Source organism: Hippocampus guttulatus, chromosome 3 (genome assembly GCF_054856545.1).
Source record: "Hippocampus guttulatus isolate MCC_2025c chromosome 3, RoL_Hgut_1.0, whole genome shotgun sequence".
Classification (NCBI taxonomy): domain Eukaryota; kingdom Metazoa; phylum Chordata; class Actinopteri; order Syngnathiformes; family Syngnathidae; genus Hippocampus; species Hippocampus guttulatus.
The window spans coordinates 10682253-10703650 of NC_141263.1; the positions used below are offsets into that span (position 1 = coordinate 10682253).

The window sequence follows — 21398 nt, forward strand, 5'->3', positions numbered from 1 at the left end:
ATCAAAATTTAAACAGCAGTTTACATTCGAACATCTCTCCAAAATACACCGTTATATTGATCACATGACTATGCAATGACACAAGACTTGTCGTTCTGATGGCATTGGCATGTTCAGTGGTGCAAATAGTTTATGCCGATGTGTGTAATAAGCAATTTGAGAGAAAAAAAAGACTTTTGTAAGGAAACCATTTTTTCATTTTGCTATTTGTACAAATTATTTTGAGAAATGCACTCACTGTTTTCCAGATTTCAATTTATATCTAAGAAATGCACCAAAGACACAGAAAAACTATTATGTCACAGATGTTTTTTCACGTACTGTACTACACTTTTCACTCATAAACCACAAACACAAGTTTTCATGGATAAAACGGCACACGCAGAACTAATGCCTTCTTGAACATTTGGTGCTTATACATTCATGCAAAGTGATGTTGCCCTTTTGTTTTTGAAAAGTGCAGCTGCTGTGGTTTTACTCCTCATGAATGATTCATTACATCCTGCTGCCGGATTCTCTTCAGACTGACAATAGCAGCAATTTGCTGTCACAATTTTCCGAATTGGTTCTCTCTTGTGACTTCAGTTGAGATCATTAACACAATGTTATTGCTTTATCGTTTGGCCTTTAAACTCTCAGGCAACAATTGTGGTGTGGCAAGAGGTGTATGATATAATACAGAGTAGGACATTTAGAATAACAAAATGTATTCAGTGATCCACAAATGAAAGCATCATTCATGATACATGAATTTTATCACTCAAAAATGTATCATTTGTTGGTCCACCTTGAATTTATTGGAATACACACAAATATGCAATTTACAGCTTATAACTTGCTTAGCAACAAATAACACATCCAGTTATAAGTCATCTTATACGGAAAGCCGTGTGCTTGAGCCTTTATTGGATATCCTTGATATCCAGCTTAAGGTCCATGTACCAGTACGCTCTTTGTCCTCACTAGTAGGAGAACTTTGGCATTCTAGTAGGACAGCTACTAGTGGACATTTTGGTGCTTTTACTAGGGTCCAGGTGGCTACTCATGTGACACATGTACCGGTACTATTTGGGGATCGTAGTGGTAGTTGTGCAGCGGAGTACTTTAGAAGCAAGGTTGAATTTCATAGTAGGCCAAAATTAGCAATTGTAGTGGAAAAGCCGAACGAGTAGTTCCACTAGTGCACTCTTGTCATTCGACTAGACGTGTGCTGAATTGACTTACTGGTGAGGACAAAGAACTTAAGCAGGATATCAAGGAAATTGAATTAATGCTTGGAACCAACAGCCTTCCATAACCTTATAAGGTTTGAGGTTTGACAACTTTCAACACACAAAAACAGAACCTGTTTTTACATCGAATATTAGTAATACTGACAAAATAGCTATTACAAGTGCAGTTCCAACATTAATTGGACTGTACTCCAAATGTACAGAGTAGATTACAAAACATTTTATTTTTGACAACAATCTTTCAAGAGAATGGCAAGCATTTCAGTATTTTATATTATTACACTATCTGTACTCAGCTGCTGTCCAGATCAAAGCCATTTCCAACCTGATTTGGTCCAGGCATCAGTTTTCCCTTTTGTCATGTGACATGTTGAAAATTAACTTCTCATAGGCCGAAATAGCTCAGTTGGGAGAGCGTTAGACTGAAGATCTAAAGGTCCCTGGTTCGATCCCGGGTTTCGGCAATGTATTCTCTTCTGAGAGCAAGGTCAAAACTGAATATTTGAGCATTGTTTTCTTTTCATTCATCTGCTTTTTAAGGGCCGTGCACGGGTGCGCTCTTTGTCCTCACTAGAAAGACAATTCAGCAAACAAGTAGTATGACCTGGGCAGACTAATAAAAAAATAGTATTAGTCATCATGTTCTTCATTCTACGGGAAGACATTTTGGCAACTCTAACATAATAGGAAGACAACTTCATGCTACCAGTGAGGCAAAATTGTACTTTAATTGACATCTTTATGTTAACTGTTTTGTTAAGCGCTTTGTTACAGCTACCGCTGTTGTGAAAGCGCTATATAAATCAGCATGTATTGTATTGTATTGTATTGTATCTGTGTGCTACGAGTACTACTAGTCAAGTGCTTTCTGCTAACATGAAGAATTCTATGATGTCACTAGTAATACTACTAGCATGCGGTTATGCCTCACTAGTAATATGTGTTTGCCAAGGTTGGACTTTTGAATATCAAGGCTATCAAAGCTGCTTGAGCGGTTATTCGATATATTTGAGATCAAATGAGTTCCATAAATGTTAAATTCATACCAATAAGACAAAAATGGCACTAGTAGTTAAAAAAACATCACTAGTAAAATTCTAGTCATTCTACTCATGCAACCGAAATGTCTGACTCATGAGGACAAAGAGTGTATTAATACACGGAGCTTAAGTTAGATATCAAGAGCATCAAATAAATGCACAAATGGCTTTATGGATATAAACATTTGATATTCTTGGTGTCCAGGGTAAGGTCGTACTAGTAGGCCCAAAGTGGCACTTGTTGTAGAAAAAAACTTTACTAGTAAGACACAGTCGTCCAACTAATGTGCTTAATTGTTGTACGATAGTGAGGACAAAGAGCAATGAGCTAGTACATGGCCCGATGGAATAAATGCTCAAATGTTTTTCTGAATATCCTTCGAATACTGAATTAGAAAGTATATATCTCAACACTGGTCCAAAGCATTGTGGCAATGTCAGTCTGTAATGTTATCCTGAGTGATCTTCCAGCTCTGTGATCAGCACATTACCATCAGACTCTGTAGCTTGGGAGCCGGATTGTCGGTAATAGGCACTACCGAGTGCAGGGATACCCCGAAAATGAGCAGCATTTCTCCTGTAAGCAAAGCACAGTGCTCCTGCCAGCAGAGCAAAGATCAACACAGCCACCAGCACAGCAGCAAGGATGACGCCGTAATGTAATCCTGAAATGCAAAGTACACAATGGTTGGTTTTGGATATAGCCACTTCTTGAAAAAAAATGTCACTCACTTTCTCCATTTGAGTGCAGTAAGCCATTAAATGCCTCTTTCAAGAAAGTAAGAATATGACAGGAAATTGCTCCGTTGTCCCAAAAATCGATACATGATGTAATCTGGTAGCAAACCTAAAAGAACTATCATCTTAAGTGGTGACTGTAGAATGGAAACCATTCTATCCCAATTGTTTCATTTAAGACAGTGAACAAATAATCTAAAAAAGAGTGTGGGTTGAGAAGCACTTAATAACAAACAATAGAACGGGTTATAATTTGATGTAAATGGTGTATTAAGTTATATTTAGAGAGCTGAATTTGGAAATGACAAATCCGCACACTTCGAAAGTGTCATTACACTTGAGTTAATGGTCAGCAAAGAGCTCAGAATGTTAACATGCACCATATCAAAACAGGAGCAATGGAAGAAACTCTCACATGACACCTACTGTATAGCCCAATAAAGAGTTACTGTAAATTGCAATTAAAGTCCACTTTACCATTGAATGGTTCCACTTCCACCTCAGTAGTTACATCTGCAAAAGAGAAAAGTAAGTGAGGTTATTTTTTTCTTTTGTGTTTCTACATTCAGAACCATTATTAATGAAAACAAATTCTCGCTTTCTCAGTGACTATGCCAATGTGTGTGTGTGTGTGCGTAAGAACGTATCAATAGTGTGTGTGAGAGTGCTTCAGCAGTGGGTGTGAGAGCGTTTTAGTATTGTATGTGAGTGGGGAAAATAATCAGTAGTGTGTGAGTGTTTTATTAGTGTGCCAGAGATGGTTTCAGTGGGGTGTGTCAGCAAAAAAATCATGAGTGAGAGAAAGAGCATTTCATTTTGGCTGTCATAGTGATTCTGTAATGTGTTTGAAAAATATTCAGGAGTGTGTGTGAGTGTTTCTGTAGTGTACATGAGAGTGCCTCTGTATTGTGTATGAGAATGTTTCAGGAGTGGGTGTCACAGTGTTTCAGAAGAAGTGCATGTGAGAGTGGTGCACCAGTGCGAGCAAAAAAAAAAAAACATCTGTCATATTGTGAGAGTGTTTTAAGTATTGAGCGCGTACGAGACTGCTTCTGTAGTTTGAGTGAAGAAAAGTCAGCGTGAGATCTTTTCAGAGGTGCATGAGAGTGTTTCTGTAGTGTGTAAATGCAAACAACAGTGGTGAATATGAGAGCATTCAGCAGTGGGTGTGAAAGTCTTTTAGTACTGAATGTGAGCAGGGAAAAAAAACAATAGTGTGTGAGTGTTTCATGAATGCGGGTGAGAGGGTTTCACTCGTGTGTGTCAGCGAAAAAAAAAAAAGTGAGAGAGCATTTCATTTATGTTGTGTGTGTGTTTGAGAAACAGTAGTGGGTGTAAGCCTTTCAGTTGTGTGTGTGAAAGTGTTTCATATGTGTGTGAGCAAAAAAGACTCAGTAGTATGCATAAGACCTTTTAAGTAGAATGAGAGTGTTTCCATAGTTTGTCGGAGCAAAAAAAATAAAAACCCATCAGAAGTCTGTGTGAGAGCATTTCATGAGTGAGTGGGAGTATTTCTGGAGTATGTGTGAAAAATAGTCAGTTGTGTGTATGAGAACGTTAATGTATTGCATACAAGAGTGTTTCATTAGGGCGTGAGAGAGTGTTTCAGTATTCTGAATGGAAGCATTTTCGTAGAGTGTGTTAGAGGTAAACTCAGAATGCTCCATAGATTCTTCAAGACATGCCCAGGTGACCTGAGATTGTTTTGCAGACAAAGCCGAGTCGCTCGGTGCACCCTAACAAGAGCCACACTCCATCAACTGCCCGGGTGGTGACGCAGGTGTCTGCAGTCAGTAATTTGACATCTGGAGCTTTGCTGGGCCAGCTGCTGTAGTCCAAAGGAGAACCGTCCACCCAAGCCATTGAATCCGCTAGAAGTGAAAGACACGGTTCATTACTAAGTAATTTTAAAGGCTTGTGTGGTGGAAAGCCATTTAACTTGACTCCATATCACTGATATCCCACATTAGGTCCATGTACTAGCACCATTATTATTAGTCGCATACATTGAGTCCCCCCCCCGTCCCCCCTGTTGGGAACTCATTGTATGTGGAGTGAATGACTAAAAAAAAAAAAATAGCTCAGTTGGGAGAACGTTAGACTGAAGATCTAAATGTCCCTAGTTCAATCCTGGGTTTTGGCAGTATAACTGTGATTGTTTTTACTGTGAAAAGCCATCCAAGCAAGTACTGTACTCCAGTCTTCTTGATATCCAGCAGATTGTGTCTTACTGCCATTTTTTATCACATTTTTATTACCAGAGTCATTGTAACTTCTACCAGTGTGCTAAATTTTCTTTTGTCCGACTTATTGAATAACTGTGTCTTACTAGTGATGTTTTTTCACTACTGCACACTAATGGGACAATTCCAACCAAATTGGTATTACTGGACTCAGACTGACCCCATAGGATGGACATGAGAACTGCAGCTAAAAGCATTCTATGCAGTTGTAACTATAAAACTTTTCCTTGAAATGTAAAATATACAGTATGCCTGTATGATTGTGTATTGTTGACTGTGCTTATCCTGCTAACTTTGCATTCATGAATCCACTTGGCCATGATAATAATAATTTTCATGATCACGTTTATGATATAACAGTGCAGATATATTGTCTAAACATATCCTTGTTGCCCGAACTACGGATGGGTTCAAAATGAGTTTTTCCCAGCCGAGCGATGAAATCTTCTGCAAGTCAGAAATTGAGAAATGCACAAATATTTTAAAAGGACAATTCAATAAGCTCAGATCTACAAAGAATGAATTCGGTCTCACCTGATATTCAAGATATTTTGTACAACTGCCTGTCTTGAGCAGATAAAAGGTCTCCCCTTTTGTCCTCTACCCTCCCCTCACTCCAAAATTCTCTCCAATTTCCAAGGGCTCCCGAAAGCTCTCCAAAAATTCTCAGCACTCTTTTCCACGTTTCTCTAATCATACTCTCTTCTGAAAAACCTGTGCTCTTTCACCTATTTTTTTGGTTGCGCTCCCACGAATGGAATAACGGCTTTCGGCCATGTGTGTGTGTGTCTTTCTCTCTCAAGTAGTAGGCAGACGCTCACTGTCAATGTTGAAGTGAAGCCCCAACCACATGTTCTGGTGAAGGAACCCTGAAGTCCACAGCTGCTCCAGGACAAAGCGGTTCTCTGCCTCATTCTCGATGGACAGGACATCTGACGTGTTGACTGGAAAAGCAAAAAGCCACTCAATAAATCTGTGTTTTATAAAATAGCCTAATTACATTTTTTCCTCGCTCTGATACTGTACGACAAAAAAATAATAGATAGGCTTTACAGATGAACTTAAAATTCACTATAACATTTACAGGAGAAATTAATTTGACCTTCTCAAAACTACTGAATGCACATGTTCAGTTGCTCAATTTGACTTTTTTGCTGAACAGCAAAATTCACAACAGGTGTTTGAATGTTAGTTAACTATTATAGTAGGACATCCACCTCTATGCCTTTCTGTGACTCTTCCAGTCTCTATGTTTTGGTCTTTTGGTGATTCTGAGAAACAAAAAGAAGGCAGCGGGTTGTAGCTCATTCTCTGTAGGGGCTCCAGCAATCTAAACGACTTGCAGAAATTAGAGCCGCTACCTCAGTAGAAATGTTTAAATGTCGACTTATGACTCATTTTTCTACTCTTGTATTTAGTTAAACCAAAGGTAGGCCTGTTTTACTACTACTTCTGTCTTGAAAAGTTCAACTTACCTCCCCTTTGTCATTGTGCACTTTAGGCTCATACTGAAATCTAAACCGAAAGCCAAACAATTATCTGTTCCTTTTCAGGAGGAGTGTATGTGCTTTGGCTCAATTGAGGTCGGAAAACATGGGTCGAGTAAACTTCAGCTCAGCAGAACCACTTTGGTCCAGTTGGGGGAGTTTCAACATTTATATTTTAAGCACACCTGTGTGGTGTTTCCATGTTCTCCCCATGCCTGCGTGGGTTTTCCCCAGGGTCTCCAGTTTCCTCCCACATTCCAAAAACATGCACGGTAGGTTAAATGATCACTCTAACCTGGATGGATGTATCAGCTAATACTTCAAATCGTCCTTAAATGTGTGTCTATGTGTGCAGATAGATAAATGGATACATATGTGTCTATGCAGCGTCTTCGTCATTCGCCCCTCGGGCCGTAAGGTGTTCCGATAGTTTTACGTAAATGTGAAAGTGTTCACCAGTTGGGCGATCGCTTACGATGCTGATGGTTGACATTTTCGACATTTTTATTCTTTATTATTTGGTTTTTTTACATTATGCACAACTCTCATTTATTGTGCAATAATCTAATTGTAACATGCATTTGTTAGATATTATGATGCATTTTTAAGCTTTAGGAAACATTTATGTCTGAATTTTGGAGGGGGGGGGGCTTGGAACGAATTAGGGCATTTACATGGAAAACGCATCTCTACTTACAAATTTTCTCGTTAAGAAATTTCTTCCAGAAACAATTAATTTCGTAAGTAGAAGTACTACTGTAATCCGGTTTAAAAGTGTTCACATCACATGGGAGGGGTAAAACAATTTTCAATTTTATTTTCAATTGAATTTTATTTCGTCTCTCTGTATTGCAATTTTCACTTGTCATGGGTTGGTCTGAAATCCACCCACCTGCTACATTTCAGTCACATCCCTGAACAGGGTAAGCATAACAAAATAGATGGAGTGCCACCCTACCTTTCCGTCTGCAGTGCTCACGTGCCTCCTCAAAAGTCAGTCTCTGCACCAGAGGCTCAAAGTTGTAACAGCCACGTCCAAATTTCACCCACGTGGAGGGGCACACAGCTTCATATGAGATAAATGGTTTATTCCCTGCAATGGAGAGCAGAAAACCTTTTTGTTCTTTTCAGGGCTGCGAAATTCTGGAAAGTTTCAAAGTTGGATTTTTTTCCCCCTGAAAATTAATATGAATGTATGGAGGAAAAAAAAACAGAAAAAACAAAATGGAAGGTTGGACCTAATGGGGAACTTTAACATGCTGTTCTACTTAACACATACATTTGTTGAATTAGAATGTATTTTAACTATATGATTTTGACTGGCTGTGTGCTTATGACAAAATGTTCCGATTTATACTTGAATATGATACCTTTTAATTTACTAAACCTAAACTCTTAGTCAATTGCCATAATTCTCATGGAAAGTTTCCATATTTGAATGTTTGCCAAATTCCCCTGCTTAACTTCCCATGAAAATTTACTGCAACTTTTCACCCTGAATTCTGCACCCCTTTGCAAGTATCTAGTGCACATTCAAAACAGCAAAGACCTGGAATCAGAGCTGAATTCATGTTTGAGAGTTTATATTTTACTTGGTGGAGGAATGTGACATAAGGCTCCTGGTAGAAGAGTTTCGCAGTCAGCTCGCCGCCATCCTCCATTCACATCCATGTACACGCATTCTCCGAGCTCAAAGTCATCTTCAGCCGAGTCCCAGTTTGTGTACACGGTATCGCTGCCATCTGACCACTGATAGTTGATCCCACTCTGTAAACAAACAGAATTATGCCACATTCAATCAGGACAAAGTGGCACTCTTGGACGGAACATCACAATGGAGCCTGATCCCTACTCACAAAAGGTTACCATAGTTATCTATTTACTACTTAAATTTGCTGCACAGTCATTATTTTCAGAACATAAATCGATTGTGATTTTTTTTGGTTTAAAATGATGTTGCTTTCCAGGACACACAAGGATTCACTCATAATTTGCAGGTTTAGCCATTGGATGTGTGAGCAAGTACAAAGCCTATGAATTTATCTTTAGCAAAAATTGCTGTCATGTTGAATCTCATCATAAGAAGTCACTTACATCTTGGCTGTACAGTCCAATCCAGTGCGGGACTCCCAATCTATTGACAAGCACCGTAAGGAAAGCCTGGTGGTAGGCATCGGTGATGCTCACTAGGTCCGAATCATTGTCCATGCACATATGCATGGCGTCATACCAGCTCATGTTGCCTGAAACCACCTTGTAACTGCGACTTTTGTACTCAATGCTGTCGGGGAGTGGGTGGCGAGATGAGTGGGTGGGGCGTTTGGATGTATCTAAAACAAGAAAAGGGAACAGTGGTAAGATCTCAATGGGAACAATAAATACGTTTTATAGTCAAGATCAAATCATCTTGATGTTCAGTTGTACTACTTTGAACATACTACTTTGAAAATACACTCTATAATCACTAAAAAAAATAAGTATTCTTTCACAATTTAAGGTGAGGGTGCTGAACAACAAATTCTGCCTTTCCAGAGAAAATACTTCTCACTTTTGATGTTACAGACAATACTGACATTATATTGTGAAAGTTGTAATTCACTGTCACTGGTTGCTTAGACACAGTGGTACCTTGATTTACGATATTTCCATCCATTTCAATGGGGAAATTAAGGTACCACTGTGTTCCGTATTCATGCTAGGGTGCGGTATTCTATTTAATCGGTGAAACGATAATATTCAAATAAAACATGTAAATAGAACTGGTAGAGTTTTTTGGGACTCTTACCTTGAGGTTTTTGGCAAACAAAGCCATAACCATCCTCACTGCACTTCTCATCATACCACTTCCCTGTCAGGTGGACGTTGTGGTTGTTGGACAACACCGTGCACAGAGGTTCGTCAGCAAAGCCAGTGAGCAACTCATCCTCCTGGAGTTACATCACAGTATATATCAGTTGACATATGCACATTTATTATATGGACTATATGTATGGACTTTTCTCCTTATTTCGACCTCACCTACAAAGACTAGCATGAATTACTCTCCCTTTATATTTTCCAATCCGCTTCATTGTATCAGAAAGCAAAGATATGTTGGCACCCTTCTGTGACATGAACGCCCACCATATTGTGGTGTGTAGTTTGCACCCCAGTTGTTAGGGGTATGCATCTCTCCACAAAAGATACAGTAATTCGATATGGTTTTTGACACGTGGGGTGCAAAATGATTCAAGGGCGTCACGATTTGAAAGTGGAACGATTCGATTTGGTTTGACTTAGTGAGACTGCGATTCGAGTCGATTTGATACAGCTGAGTTGAAGAGGATATGATGCAATGGCTCATTTGCTGTCATTTTACATACTTTTGAATGAAATTGTCAGTACTGTAAAAACTATACTCAAAGCTGTTTTATATACACCTCTGCCAGTTATATTATGTATCTTTAATCATTTGTTTTTATAGTTTTTTTCAGCAAACAGGCAAGTGTGAATTTATAGTTCTACGCTTGTGGTGTAGTCCCACATTACTGGAAAAGATGCAGCGTAATTAACAGCAGAGAATGTCCTCAACTACTGTACACCCCAGTAATAGTCACTGTTCAACTTGAATATCAATATGTGATCATGTTTTAACGAGAGCTGTCAAACGATTAAAATATTTAATCGAATTAAAAACGCAACTGTCATAATTAACTCAAATTAACTCATAATGAATCGTGATTACTCACACATTTTTTATCGTTTCTGAATTTCCTTTGATATTTTTTTGTCCTATTTTTCCCCGTTTTAATGCTCTCATCAACATGGAATCATGGATCCGTTTTCTATGTGCAAAATGCAAATATTTACTGAAACAACAATTTCGATTTGCAATTTTACATGAACATTTTTCACTTGGAGCAGTTATTCACACATAATCTCTCACACAATATTACTGTCTATCAACAACAGTGAAAAAAATATTTTGCCACACAACAGCTCCTTTAACAGCTCTTTTTAGGGAATCAAAACAGAGCAATATAAAATTATAAAGTGCACATCTAAGGTAAACTAGTATTCAGCCTATAGTGGATTTAAGCCATGGTTGCATATTTCGTTTTTGTCAAGTTTGCTTTGAACAATTATTTCGTGTATGTTAAATTCTATTTTGTCAATGTCAGTTTTAAAGTAAACATCAACTGCGAGTGACAAATAAACAGCTTGAAGCAAGCAAGCTTTGCCTTTAATTTAGGGACCTGTGCAAGCTTTTCTGATTTGATACAATAGTCTCCTATTTCTGGACAGTGAGAGAGTGAGAGCAGGCATGGAGGAATAAGTTTAGAACTATACAAAATAGATATATTGTTTCTCTTATCACCGGTTTCGCCTATTTTCCTGAGATAAAAGGGGGTTCACTGTATTCATTTAACAAGATATTTGTATTAAAGTCATCAAAATGACAGGGGCTTACATTGAGGTAGCTCTTTGGTTCAATGGGAGACCAGTTAGTGTAGCTAACTGGTCTCCCATTTGTCCATTTCATGGTGTCTTGATTCCACAGACCAATCCACACACCTACAGAGATTCCTTGAAGCAACATGGTGATGTATGCTGCATGAAAAAGACACACAATGACATGAAAGAAGAGGCCACACACACACACACACACACACACACACACAAACACATGAAGTATCGGGATATTATTATGGAGTGCTATTTTTTTGTCATTAAAATACACGTTACAACCTGTATGGTTGTTTTGGAGGAAAGGCGGGGAAGGATTAATGGGTGGGTTTACCATTCAATGGGACGAGATGATTTGCATTCAGTCAAGTAAATTAAAATATACCTTGTTCAATCTCATCTTCGATAGCCACGAGTGAGCCTTGGAATGAGGAGCAGATGGACCGGGCGTCGTTCCAGCTCTTTCCCTCGCTTGGCGTGTCAGGGAGGTGAAGCAAGAGACACTACACATGCACACAAAAGGAAATGTCTCATTTGCATGTGGTTGCCTTTGAGAGATGGAGAAGCAAAGGAACAAGGAGAAGTTTCCACTTGGCTACAGTCTATTCGGTACACAATTCATCCAGAACCTGCTGCTCCATTTTTTGTTGTTGTTGTTGTTGTTTTAAGCATTTGCAAAAGTTAATTATTGAATGAGAGCAAGCATGAATGAATCTTGGATACAAAATGTACAGTAAGGGTTTACACATGAAATATGCAAACATGTTTTATTGGTATTTATTTGTTGATTTTACATTGAATTCAGTTTATTGTACTGACAATATAATCCCTCATTGGGAAATTAAACTGAACAACAGAGAACCAGTTCAAATGTAGGCATGCTAAGTCACTTAAGCGAGGGTTGTTGTTGATGTTTCATTTTTTCCGGAACTTTTTTTTTCCAGAACACACTGGAATTAATAATAATGCCGAGACTAAGTTTTAAATGAAGGGAATCACTCCAAAAACATTGGACAGTATGGGACTGTTCCATCAGCTGCGACTTGAACAAAAATGTCACCAGTTTGCTAAGAAAATAGTAATTTGGAGATATGTTACCGGTACATAAATATTCGTAACCGTTCTTGGGGAGTCAATTACAGTGCCTGGCTATGCATTGTGTACCTGGGACTTCAGTAATTTAAAGTGAGTTCATAGATTTGTTTCGACATACATTATACACGCTTGAAGAAAATTGCTGAGAACATGCAAAGACTGAGAACTATGTAGTACTCAATTGTGTGGTGTGTCAAAATATGTAAACAGGCAAGACTTGACAAGTCACTGAGCTCAATGCCATGACTATCAAGTCATAGTCTAGTCAGGCCCTTCATAAATTTCAACCAAGCCTCAAGTCTGAAAATTGTCGACTTTTGTGACTCGAGTCCCAAACCTGCTGTCTATACCTTGTGTCCAAAGTACAGCCATTTCTCTGGACAACGTCCAATGTAATGCAGCTCCCTCGGAGTCTCCACAACAGACACAGTCTTTCTCTTACAAACAAATCCATAAAGATTGCTGCATTTATTTGCCGTCCACTTCCCTGCATCGCAAGAACACAACACACACTTACATGTTACACTGGTGCGCATGTATCACCGCCAGCTGTGTGCTTACCTGTTGATGAAGACATGGTGACACACCACCCAGTCTTTTTATCGTGGTAGCCATCACTCTCTTGTGCCCAGTTGTGAAAATTGACTTCTGTCTTGTCACTCCACCTGCCAACACAACAAAAGCCTTAATTCAATATTTGACACCCATATCAGGTGCTTAATTTAACTGCATTATATGGAATGCCATTTAGGCATTTGTTCAATGTGCTTAAAATCCAGCTCAACGTCCATATACTAGTACGCTACAGTAAGGATGTAAGTAATTCATTGTACTAGTAGACTGTGTCTTAGTAATGTTTTACCCACCCCCTAGTGCCCAGGTCATTCTATTTTTAGTGCGGTAGTCTTTGGGAGAGGATAACACTACAGAGCCGAAATAGCTCAGTTGGGAGAGCGTTAGACTGAAGATCTAAAGGTCCCTGGTTAGATCCCGGGTTTCGGCATTAGAAGGGTTCATTTATTTATGCAGGAAGCTGCTCGTATGGCTTTCAATGAATCATTTCAGTTATTGAAGTTAGATAACAAGCCAAGTTGAATGATTCCACATTGTATCCAAACTTACATGGCGCTTTTCGTTTTCACTGTGTCTCCAATATAATTTGAATACAAAGTATAATCAATTGGAAGCAAGTCATAGAACTGCAACCAATGCAATATTAAGCAGCCCAAAGACACGCACGCACGCGCACACGCACACACGCACGCACGCACGCACGCACGCACGCACGCACACACACACACACACACACACACACACACACACACACACACACACACACACACACACACACACACACACACACACACACACCTGACCTCCTCTCCATGCTGGTCAATGGAAAGACCAATCCACCAATCAGTGGGGCCGAGCGACAGCTGAGGAGAGACACAAAGAGAAAAAGCATCAACGAATGAACAACGCTCAACCCTTCTTCGTGGCCTTTATATCACTTTCTTCTATTGTCTGGTTTTGTGCCTATTCGAGGTTGCGAAAAGTAATCCAAGCAGAAATTGTGATTTAACCTTTACATACTAATTAAAAATACAAACTAAAATGAGCAAAAGTAAAAATTATGATTAGTTTTTTTTGTAGCGCGCAGATGTCAACTACTGGACAGTTTTGCCTTTCTCATCACATTAGCGCCAATGGAAATCTGCTGATCAATAAATCAACTCTGTGTGATTTCAAAACCAAAAATGTGAACAAACAAACCCGCCGTAAGCGCTCCTTAACAAAATTCAGCTCCTCCCTGGAGTGAATGGACAGCAGGTAAGCTCCCATCATCTTACAGGCAAGAGAGACGACATCCCAGTTGAAGGGATGCTTGGCCACCAGGTACTCAGCTCCACGATAAAATACCCATGGCTCACTCCCTGTAGGAGAGCCATGGGTCAGTATACAATACTCTTGAAAGTTTAGGGATATTTGGCTTTGGGTTGAAATTGAAGGGTTAACCTAAAATGCACCTGAAATGTCCTTTGATCCATGAAGGCAAGTTTGAACACGTTTTAGAGTATTTTGTATTCAGACTTCAGTACTGTGGAAAGCCCTACCCATGTTAGTTAGAGTGGCTAACTCTGTCGAAAAGGTAAATCTCAATCAAAAGATATTTGTTTTGAAATACATTAGACATATTTGAAGGCAGTCGCTGGAAACAGTTGCAAAGACTCCACGGCAATGAACTGTGGAGATTTAGCGTAAAACTGTTTTTAAAAATGTGCATTAAATAAAAACAATGCACTTACGCTCAGTGTACCAGTATGGTTTTATCAGTTGATCTCCTGCAACATGAATACATTTTGGTAAATCATTTGATTGCACCTTCTGTGTGACTGTGTTTCGATTAGTGACTTTTACCTCTGGCCACTTTACAGATCCATTCGTGTTTACTTTCACACGGCCGCGGCATCAGGCTGTTGGGCAGGTCACTGTACACTGCGCAGTCCCTTCTGTCATCCTCATCATTTTTATCCTCGACGAAGGAGGTCATCACCTGAATAAAAACAGTCGAAATACGTTCATTAGCAGAGATGGCAAGCCGTTTGGCCAATTATTCAATGTCCATCTTAAGGTTCATGGACTAGCACGCTTTTTGTCCGCACCTGTAAAAAGATTATTCCAGAAGTAGAATGACTGTGTCGTACTAGTAAAAAAAAAAAAACATTCACTATTGCATGATAAAAGCTAAATGTTAGGTACACTAGTTGCTACTCAAGAGTACTTGTCAAGATAAAACATTTTTCAAACCATTATATTTTGCATAGGAATTTGGACAGGTTGAGTGAAGTACCTATGAATACTGTACATATGAATTTTTAAGGATATTCAAAGGACACTTACAGGAGAACCATCAGACCATTCCCAAACTCCTGGGTGTTCAGGATTTCTTTTATTGAAGCCAACCCACAGCCAACGACCCTCTGTTCTGAAAAGAAGGAGCACAACACTAAGTCTGGTTATGTGACCAGCATGCCAGATTCTTCTCATACTGGACCCAAACTAAAATGTTATTTCATAGCAACACAACGCTTGTACATAAAATGTGTGTGCGCGTGTGTGCGTGCGTGTGTGTGTGCGTGTGTGTGTGTGTGTGTGTGTGTGTGTGGCATGAGCCAAGTTCACTTGTATTTACTGTCATAATCTTACAATTATACATTCTGTAATTATGAACCTGTACCAACCCTTCAAACATGGTACTGAGGAGTTGCTTAACAAACACCTGCTCCTCATAGTGGCGGAAACTGGCCAGCTGGGCCCCGAGAGCCTGGCAAAAGTAATCTGCTTCCACCCAGGAACGTTTCAGGAGCACCTTTTCGTCATGGAACACCTAAAAGAACCACAATTGTTAGTTTCAGTGAAAGCAAAATAGAAGAATAAAATTCTTTCAGAAAATGATGACATTGTGATACTCTAGCAGAGGTGCAGGAGGTTCGACTCTGGCTCTGGCCTTCTTGTGTGGAGTTTGCATGTTCTACCTGTACCTGCGTGGGGGGCTTGCTGCAGCCTATCCTAGGTAACTTCGGGCAGTAGGCAGGATACACCCTGAACAATTGGCAGCCAATTGCAGGGCACACATGGACAAACAACCATTCGCGCTCACACTCACAACTAGGGACAACTTAGAGTGTTCCATTAACCTGCCATGCATGTTTTTGGAATGTGAGAGGAAACCGGAGCCAAAATCAAACCCTGCACCTCTGCACTGTGAGGCCGACGCACTAACCAGTCAACCAACGGGCGGCCTCTCTCTTGATGTCATCATATTTAATTCATAAATACGACAACAGCATTGGCAAGGGACAATCCCTCTTAATCATTGTAGAACTCAATTCATTGAATGAATTATAATCATTATCATCTTAAAACATATTAAAAGCACCCCCTTGACCTATGGGAGTTGTTGCCACACGTGGTAGTGTGTGCAAGGTGCATACTACATCATACGCAAGGGGGGATCTTGCAGTTTACTGGTGTAAAGACACTGTGCACGGCGTCCCGAGTGAGTCAATTCCTACTTCCGCAACATGTGCTTCCACCACCCTGATTTTAATGGGAATGAGGGAATCCACTTCGATTGGCCAGAAGTTGGCTGCTACCATCCCAAAACAGTGCTCAATGGCGTAATTCTACCTGTGCAAAATTTTGGAAAATACCAAAAAAAGTCCACCGATGCAAGTTAGACAGCCCACAAGACTTGCGCCGAGTGCTCACAGGAATGATATTTTCGCGAGTGATGAATTTGAAAAAGACAGTTATTGCTCATACTTTAAAACAGTAGAGGAGACCAGGCTGTGATTCCCATCCTGGAGGGCAGGCACTGAAGGCATCGTGGGCTTCAGGTAGCAATTCCACCTCCTGGTAACTACTGATGCTCTGCTTACACACTGACAAGGCCTTGTGGGAATTGCAGTCTTTCACCTCCCACTGGCCCAGAGCAGACCCACCTGACATCGCAACACAGCCGTAGGCACTGACTAAAATAGGAAAGAGTAAGTAAGTAGGTAAGTCAATTTTACTCATTGTGTTTTGCCTGGTTTTTGAATTGTCATACATTACATAAATTGTAGAAATGTTGGATTTTACAGTTGATACAAGAACAAATGAAAATAAATCAGTCAATCAATCATGTAATACACTTATCTGATCTGTACTCTCAGTATTAGAAGAAAATACATTTGCAAGTCTATACACAAGTGGTATGAGAAGCCTTCAAATTTGCAGATGACATCTCTGAGAGCTGTCAAAAGGAAAAAGGATGGGCCCTAAGGTTGACCCTTGAGGAAAACCACAGTAAAAGTGAAAAGTCTGATTTATACAGGCCAACAATAACGAAACAAATCTAAGGACATGATTATAAACGGTGTCAAAAGAAGCCGGGATTGAACATTTGAACACAGAAAGTTACGTTTTATATACCTGGCTGATGTTTGTTCCAGTTTGTGAAGGTGAGGGGCTGAGTGGAACCATTGTTATGAAGCCATCTGTATTCTCCCCTCTCCCCTGAGTCCATGAGGCCAATCCAATAAGACATGCTGCCATTGGCACCATTAGCACTCAGCAAACTGTTGACAAATGCTTGCTCAAACCTTTCAGAGACATTAAAAAAACACTGTGATACAACAATAACAATCTTTTAAATGAATGTCAAATAACATATTAATACAGCACCTGTTTTCCACAGTAAGGAGAGGGGCATTGCAGAAATAGCCGCTCTGTGCGTCTTTATGTGTCTGCTCCTGCTTGGTGATGGTGTAACAGGAGTGACTGTGACGCTTCCAGCCCTGCAACAGTAACAAAGGTCCAATCAATTATTCTAATTTCAAATTTAAATGTGGTACCTGGGGACTTAATTCACCTCTATATACTGCTACTATTATATTATCAAATAAAACGACAAAATTAAATACATCATACTCAACAAAGTCTGATTATTAAATGTATTAATGTGTTTGGATTGCTGCAAACTATATCTGCAGAGTATATATCTTTCTCTCTGAGATGTGGTCAGGTACCATGCGCTCGTGGGTCCCTTGACCTCAAATTGACCCCTGATTCTCTGTGCTTCCATTGTGTGCAAGATTTTCTGAACACAAGCATTTCAAGGTCAATCAAGCATGTAACAAAATGAAACTTTAAAACATGACAACATTGTTTTTGTCTATTCTAACAGTAAACCAACATAATGGTTCTGTGAGCCATGCTTTGTCTAGTCCAGGGTTGTCCAAAGTCGGTCCTCTAGGGCCGCTGTCCTGCCTGTTTTCCAGCTCTCCCAGGAGCAACACACCTGATTCAAATCATCAGGATCGTTCTAATGCTGCTTCAGAGCTGGCTGATGAGCTGATCATCTGAATAAGGTGTGTTGCAGGCGGGAGAGCTGGAAAACAGGCAGGACAGTGGCCCTCCAGGCCCGGAGCTGGACATGTCTGGACTCTAGTCCCTCACTTTGAACCTGTTTTCTGTGAGTGACAACACCAGGAGCATAAAGCCCCAGACAACTTAGCTCCGAGGATGATTGGGACACACAAATACCGACCAAACGGCTAATGGAGGGGGGTGTTTGAACTTTTGCAATCAGTTTGCCACCAACGTAACACAACAAACCCCCTGTCTTTTCATTGCCGTCCATGTTAACCCACACCTTCTCTTGACCTAGAAGTCAGAAGGTCTCCCTCTAGTTTCAAAAGAAGTCCAGTGGTGACATTGAACTAAACAAATACAGGTAGTTCTCTTTTTTCACTCGGATATGATTCATATTACTCAGAAAACTACACGGAAATAAAAGTTGCATGTTTTGAATTGTGTAAGGTGACGATAACCAGAAAGAGCAAGAGTACTTTTACGACTGTATTCAAGTGGAAGTACAGATACTTGTGTAAAAAAAAAATTACTCAGGTAAAAGTCTAAAGACTGAATCGATTTCTTTAGTTAAGTAAAAGTCAAAGTACAGACTCTGAACTGAAACCTAATTTTCATGTAAATTACATGCAATACCTGTTTTGATAACCTGGAAGAGATTGCTGGAGACTTAATAGTTTGGCTTGATTTGTTTACTGTGATTAAAATAAACAGACAAAGCAGAAACAACGTGCATCTTGCATGCACGCAATGCTGAATCCATGTTACATAAACTACTGTATCCACTAGTTAAATAATTTAACAAAAACAAACCACCTTTACATAAGCCTGATCATGAGTATTAACTCGACTAAATAACATGTTAGCATAAACTGAAGTGACATCACACACGGGCAAATAATGAAACCATTTGCTCTCGATAGGTATTTAGCTCACCTTTTAGCATTAATGTAACTATTAATAAATGTTGGCAAAGTAGACTAAGTAGCTTAATTGCAAGAGAAGCTAAAGCACACTTTTAGTTTGATTTTGACTGTGCATGAGGCGAATTCACGGGCCGACAATAAAACAGGACTAAAAGTAAGAAGTCATCAAAACAATTAATACTCAAGTAAAGAACAGATAATTGAACAATCTACTGAAGTACAGTATCAAAGTAGTTGCACGTGGTTACTTCCCACCACTGGTCGGAGCACAGAGAAAAGCAGAAGCCTTAAAAAACAGTCAGGGAATTATCCGTGACTGCGTCAATCGGTCGACCCACATTGTGCACCATCCTGGTGTGCGTATGTTTCAGTTTCATGACTCAGCAGCCTGATATTCATGTCAACAGTGTCAAGGGGCAACATGAATGCCAGAAATGGCGTCATAATTCCGGTGAATCAGCTCCACTGTGCTTTTGACTGGCAGCTTGCTCAAAAATGGAGCTACAAGTTTCATGACATAGCACAAGCAGTGCGTTTGTTGTGTTTTTTTCACATTTTTTGACCAATTCAACACATTCAAAGTCTCAGATTCTATATCTTAGCATTTTAATCATTTCCACAGCATTCCAGTTTAGCGTGACAGTGTTCACGTGTGTGTGTGTGTGTGTGTGTGTGTGTGTGTGTGTTTTACAAAATTTAATTGTGGTTATTGATTTGTTAGTATTCTGCATATTTTTGTCACTCAACCCCTTCCACATTTCTCCACCAATTCCAACTTCAAAAGATCACTAAAATAAAAAGTCAATAAAATTTTTTAAAAAAGTTCCCCAAATTCTGTACTTTCCAGAGTAAAAAATCCCAAATTTTTCACCAAAATATTCCCTAATTTAAGAGCTATTTTGTGTTGTGTTGCATTATTTTGTCAATTATGTAAACTGGTCTGTTGATGGCGGCGCGGGCACCCACAGCGACTCCTCTCTCTCGCCTGTGTTTGCACTGTGGTTGAGAGGAAAGAAATTTCATCTGTGATGTATGTTGCACATAGAGCACATTTGACAATAAAGTTGACTTGACTTGACATATTTGACTGACTCAAACCATTCCAACTTCAAACTCTTCAACCCGTTCAGGGTTGAATGGAATGGTTTGATGGTTTGATGCCCCTACTGGTATTTAATGCCCCAATTTTTAAAATTTGCACAGTGAAATTCCCCAACTAAAAGGTATCATACATATTGAGCACCTCCTTTGACATTTCTTGATGGATTTAAACCATCCTAACTTCAGTTTACATTCTGCATTCCAACAAATCCATCCATTGTGCAGCATTTCAGTTCAGCTCTTGAGCATTTACATCCAGCATATACACACAATTTCAACAGGAATTGCATTCTTTAGTTACAGCATGCAACATAATGCAGAAAAAAGAAATGCTGTGCACATTTTAATTTATGTGTATGTGTCTCCATGTTTCACCTCAGGGCAGCCTTCATCCCAAGTTCCGAGTTCATGAGCCGATGTCTGATGTTTCACCTTTCTGCACATAGCAGGAAGTTGCTCGTCACATGAAACCAAAACCCAGGCACCTTCCTGTGAAAACAAAGTAAATGTCACCGATGTAGATGAAATGTAGATGTAAATATTTTCCACTGGATAGCATTGATATTCATTTTCTAAATTCAAACAGTGGAGTTATGAGTCATCAGAATTATTCTTTCCACTTCTTGAATGCTAGTCTGGTAAAATGGTTGGCCTTGCTGCCCACCTTCCTGTCTGCCTTGGCGCAGAGGGTTGCACCAGTCAGGTTGTGAGGAGGGTGATACTGGTGCCACATTGTGAGAGTCACAGGTGAGCCATCAGACCACTCTACAGTAGCAGATGAAACTTGTTTCCGCAGACCGATCCACATTGCTGAAGCCTCGCCAGAATCTGCACAACATAGCATTTAGACACACCACTTGCTGAAGCTGCAGTGCGGTTGAAGTCAAATATCTTACAGTTCGCCAGGAGGCTGTGCACCATCTCCACTTCAGAGAGAGAGTGAAGGCTGACGAGGTTGGCACTACGAGAGATGCATGCCTGAGAGGACTCCTCCCAGCTTCCTGCATGCGCCAGGATCTGGTAGCAGAAACCGTTATGAGGCAGCCAGCCTTCATCACACACTGTATGGACATACTGCCAGTTCTCTGGACAGGAGGACAAAAAAAAAGCCTGAATCAGAAGTGAACAATTAGGGATTGTCTACATGTTTTTAAACTTTTGGGCACTATGGTGG

At 39.9% G+C, this 21398-nt stretch overlaps 1 protein-coding gene and 2 non-coding genes across 3 annotated transcripts in view; 2 read left to right on the forward strand and 1 right to left on the reverse strand.

Annotated features, from left to right (window-relative positions):
• Nucleotides 1-774: 774 nt before the first annotated feature.
• pla2r1 (phospholipase A2 receptor 1) overlaps nucleotides 775-21398 on the reverse strand; it is a 28336-nt gene continuing 7712 nt past the window's right edge. Inside the window, exons 7-30 of the mRNA XM_086107217.1 lie at nucleotides 21121-21309; nucleotides 20889-21052; nucleotides 20600-20713; nucleotides 17511-17623; nucleotides 17259-17428; nucleotides 16608-16816; nucleotides 15524-15669; nucleotides 15183-15267; nucleotides 14700-14835; nucleotides 14588-14623; nucleotides 14055-14215; nucleotides 13653-13717; nucleotides 12843-12946; nucleotides 12632-12768; nucleotides 11572-11689; nucleotides 11191-11330; nucleotides 9526-9667; nucleotides 8835-9070; nucleotides 8333-8507; nucleotides 7699-7833; nucleotides 6075-6197; nucleotides 4705-4881; nucleotides 3488-3523; nucleotides 775-2937 (exon numbers count right to left, since the gene is read on the reverse strand). Of these exons, the coding sequence (XP_085963343.1) occupies nucleotides 2723-2937; nucleotides 3488-3523; nucleotides 4705-4881; nucleotides 6075-6197; nucleotides 7699-7833; nucleotides 8333-8507; nucleotides 8835-9070; nucleotides 9526-9667; nucleotides 11191-11330; nucleotides 11572-11689; nucleotides 12632-12768; nucleotides 12843-12946; nucleotides 13653-13717; nucleotides 14055-14215; nucleotides 14588-14623; nucleotides 14700-14835; nucleotides 15183-15267; nucleotides 15524-15669; nucleotides 16608-16816; nucleotides 17259-17428; nucleotides 17511-17623; nucleotides 20600-20713; nucleotides 20889-21052; nucleotides 21121-21309 (3326 nt within the window). The 3' untranslated portion in view covers nucleotides 775-2722. The remainder of the gene's footprint in view (nucleotides 2938-3487; nucleotides 3524-4704; nucleotides 4882-6074; nucleotides 6198-7698; nucleotides 7834-8332; nucleotides 8508-8834; nucleotides 9071-9525; nucleotides 9668-11190; nucleotides 11331-11571; nucleotides 11690-12631; nucleotides 12769-12842; nucleotides 12947-13652; nucleotides 13718-14054; nucleotides 14216-14587; nucleotides 14624-14699; nucleotides 14836-15182; nucleotides 15268-15523; nucleotides 15670-16607; nucleotides 16817-17258; nucleotides 17429-17510; nucleotides 17624-20599; nucleotides 20714-20888; nucleotides 21053-21120; nucleotides 21310-21398) is intronic.
• On the forward strand, nucleotides 1624-1696 carry trnaf-gaa (transfer RNA phenylalanine (anticodon GAA)). Its single transcript has one exon. It is a non-coding gene; the product is annotated as a tRNA-Phe (tRNA).
• trnaf-gaa (transfer RNA phenylalanine (anticodon GAA)) lies at nucleotides 13212-13284 on the forward strand. The gene has a single exon. It is a non-coding gene; the product is annotated as a tRNA-Phe (tRNA).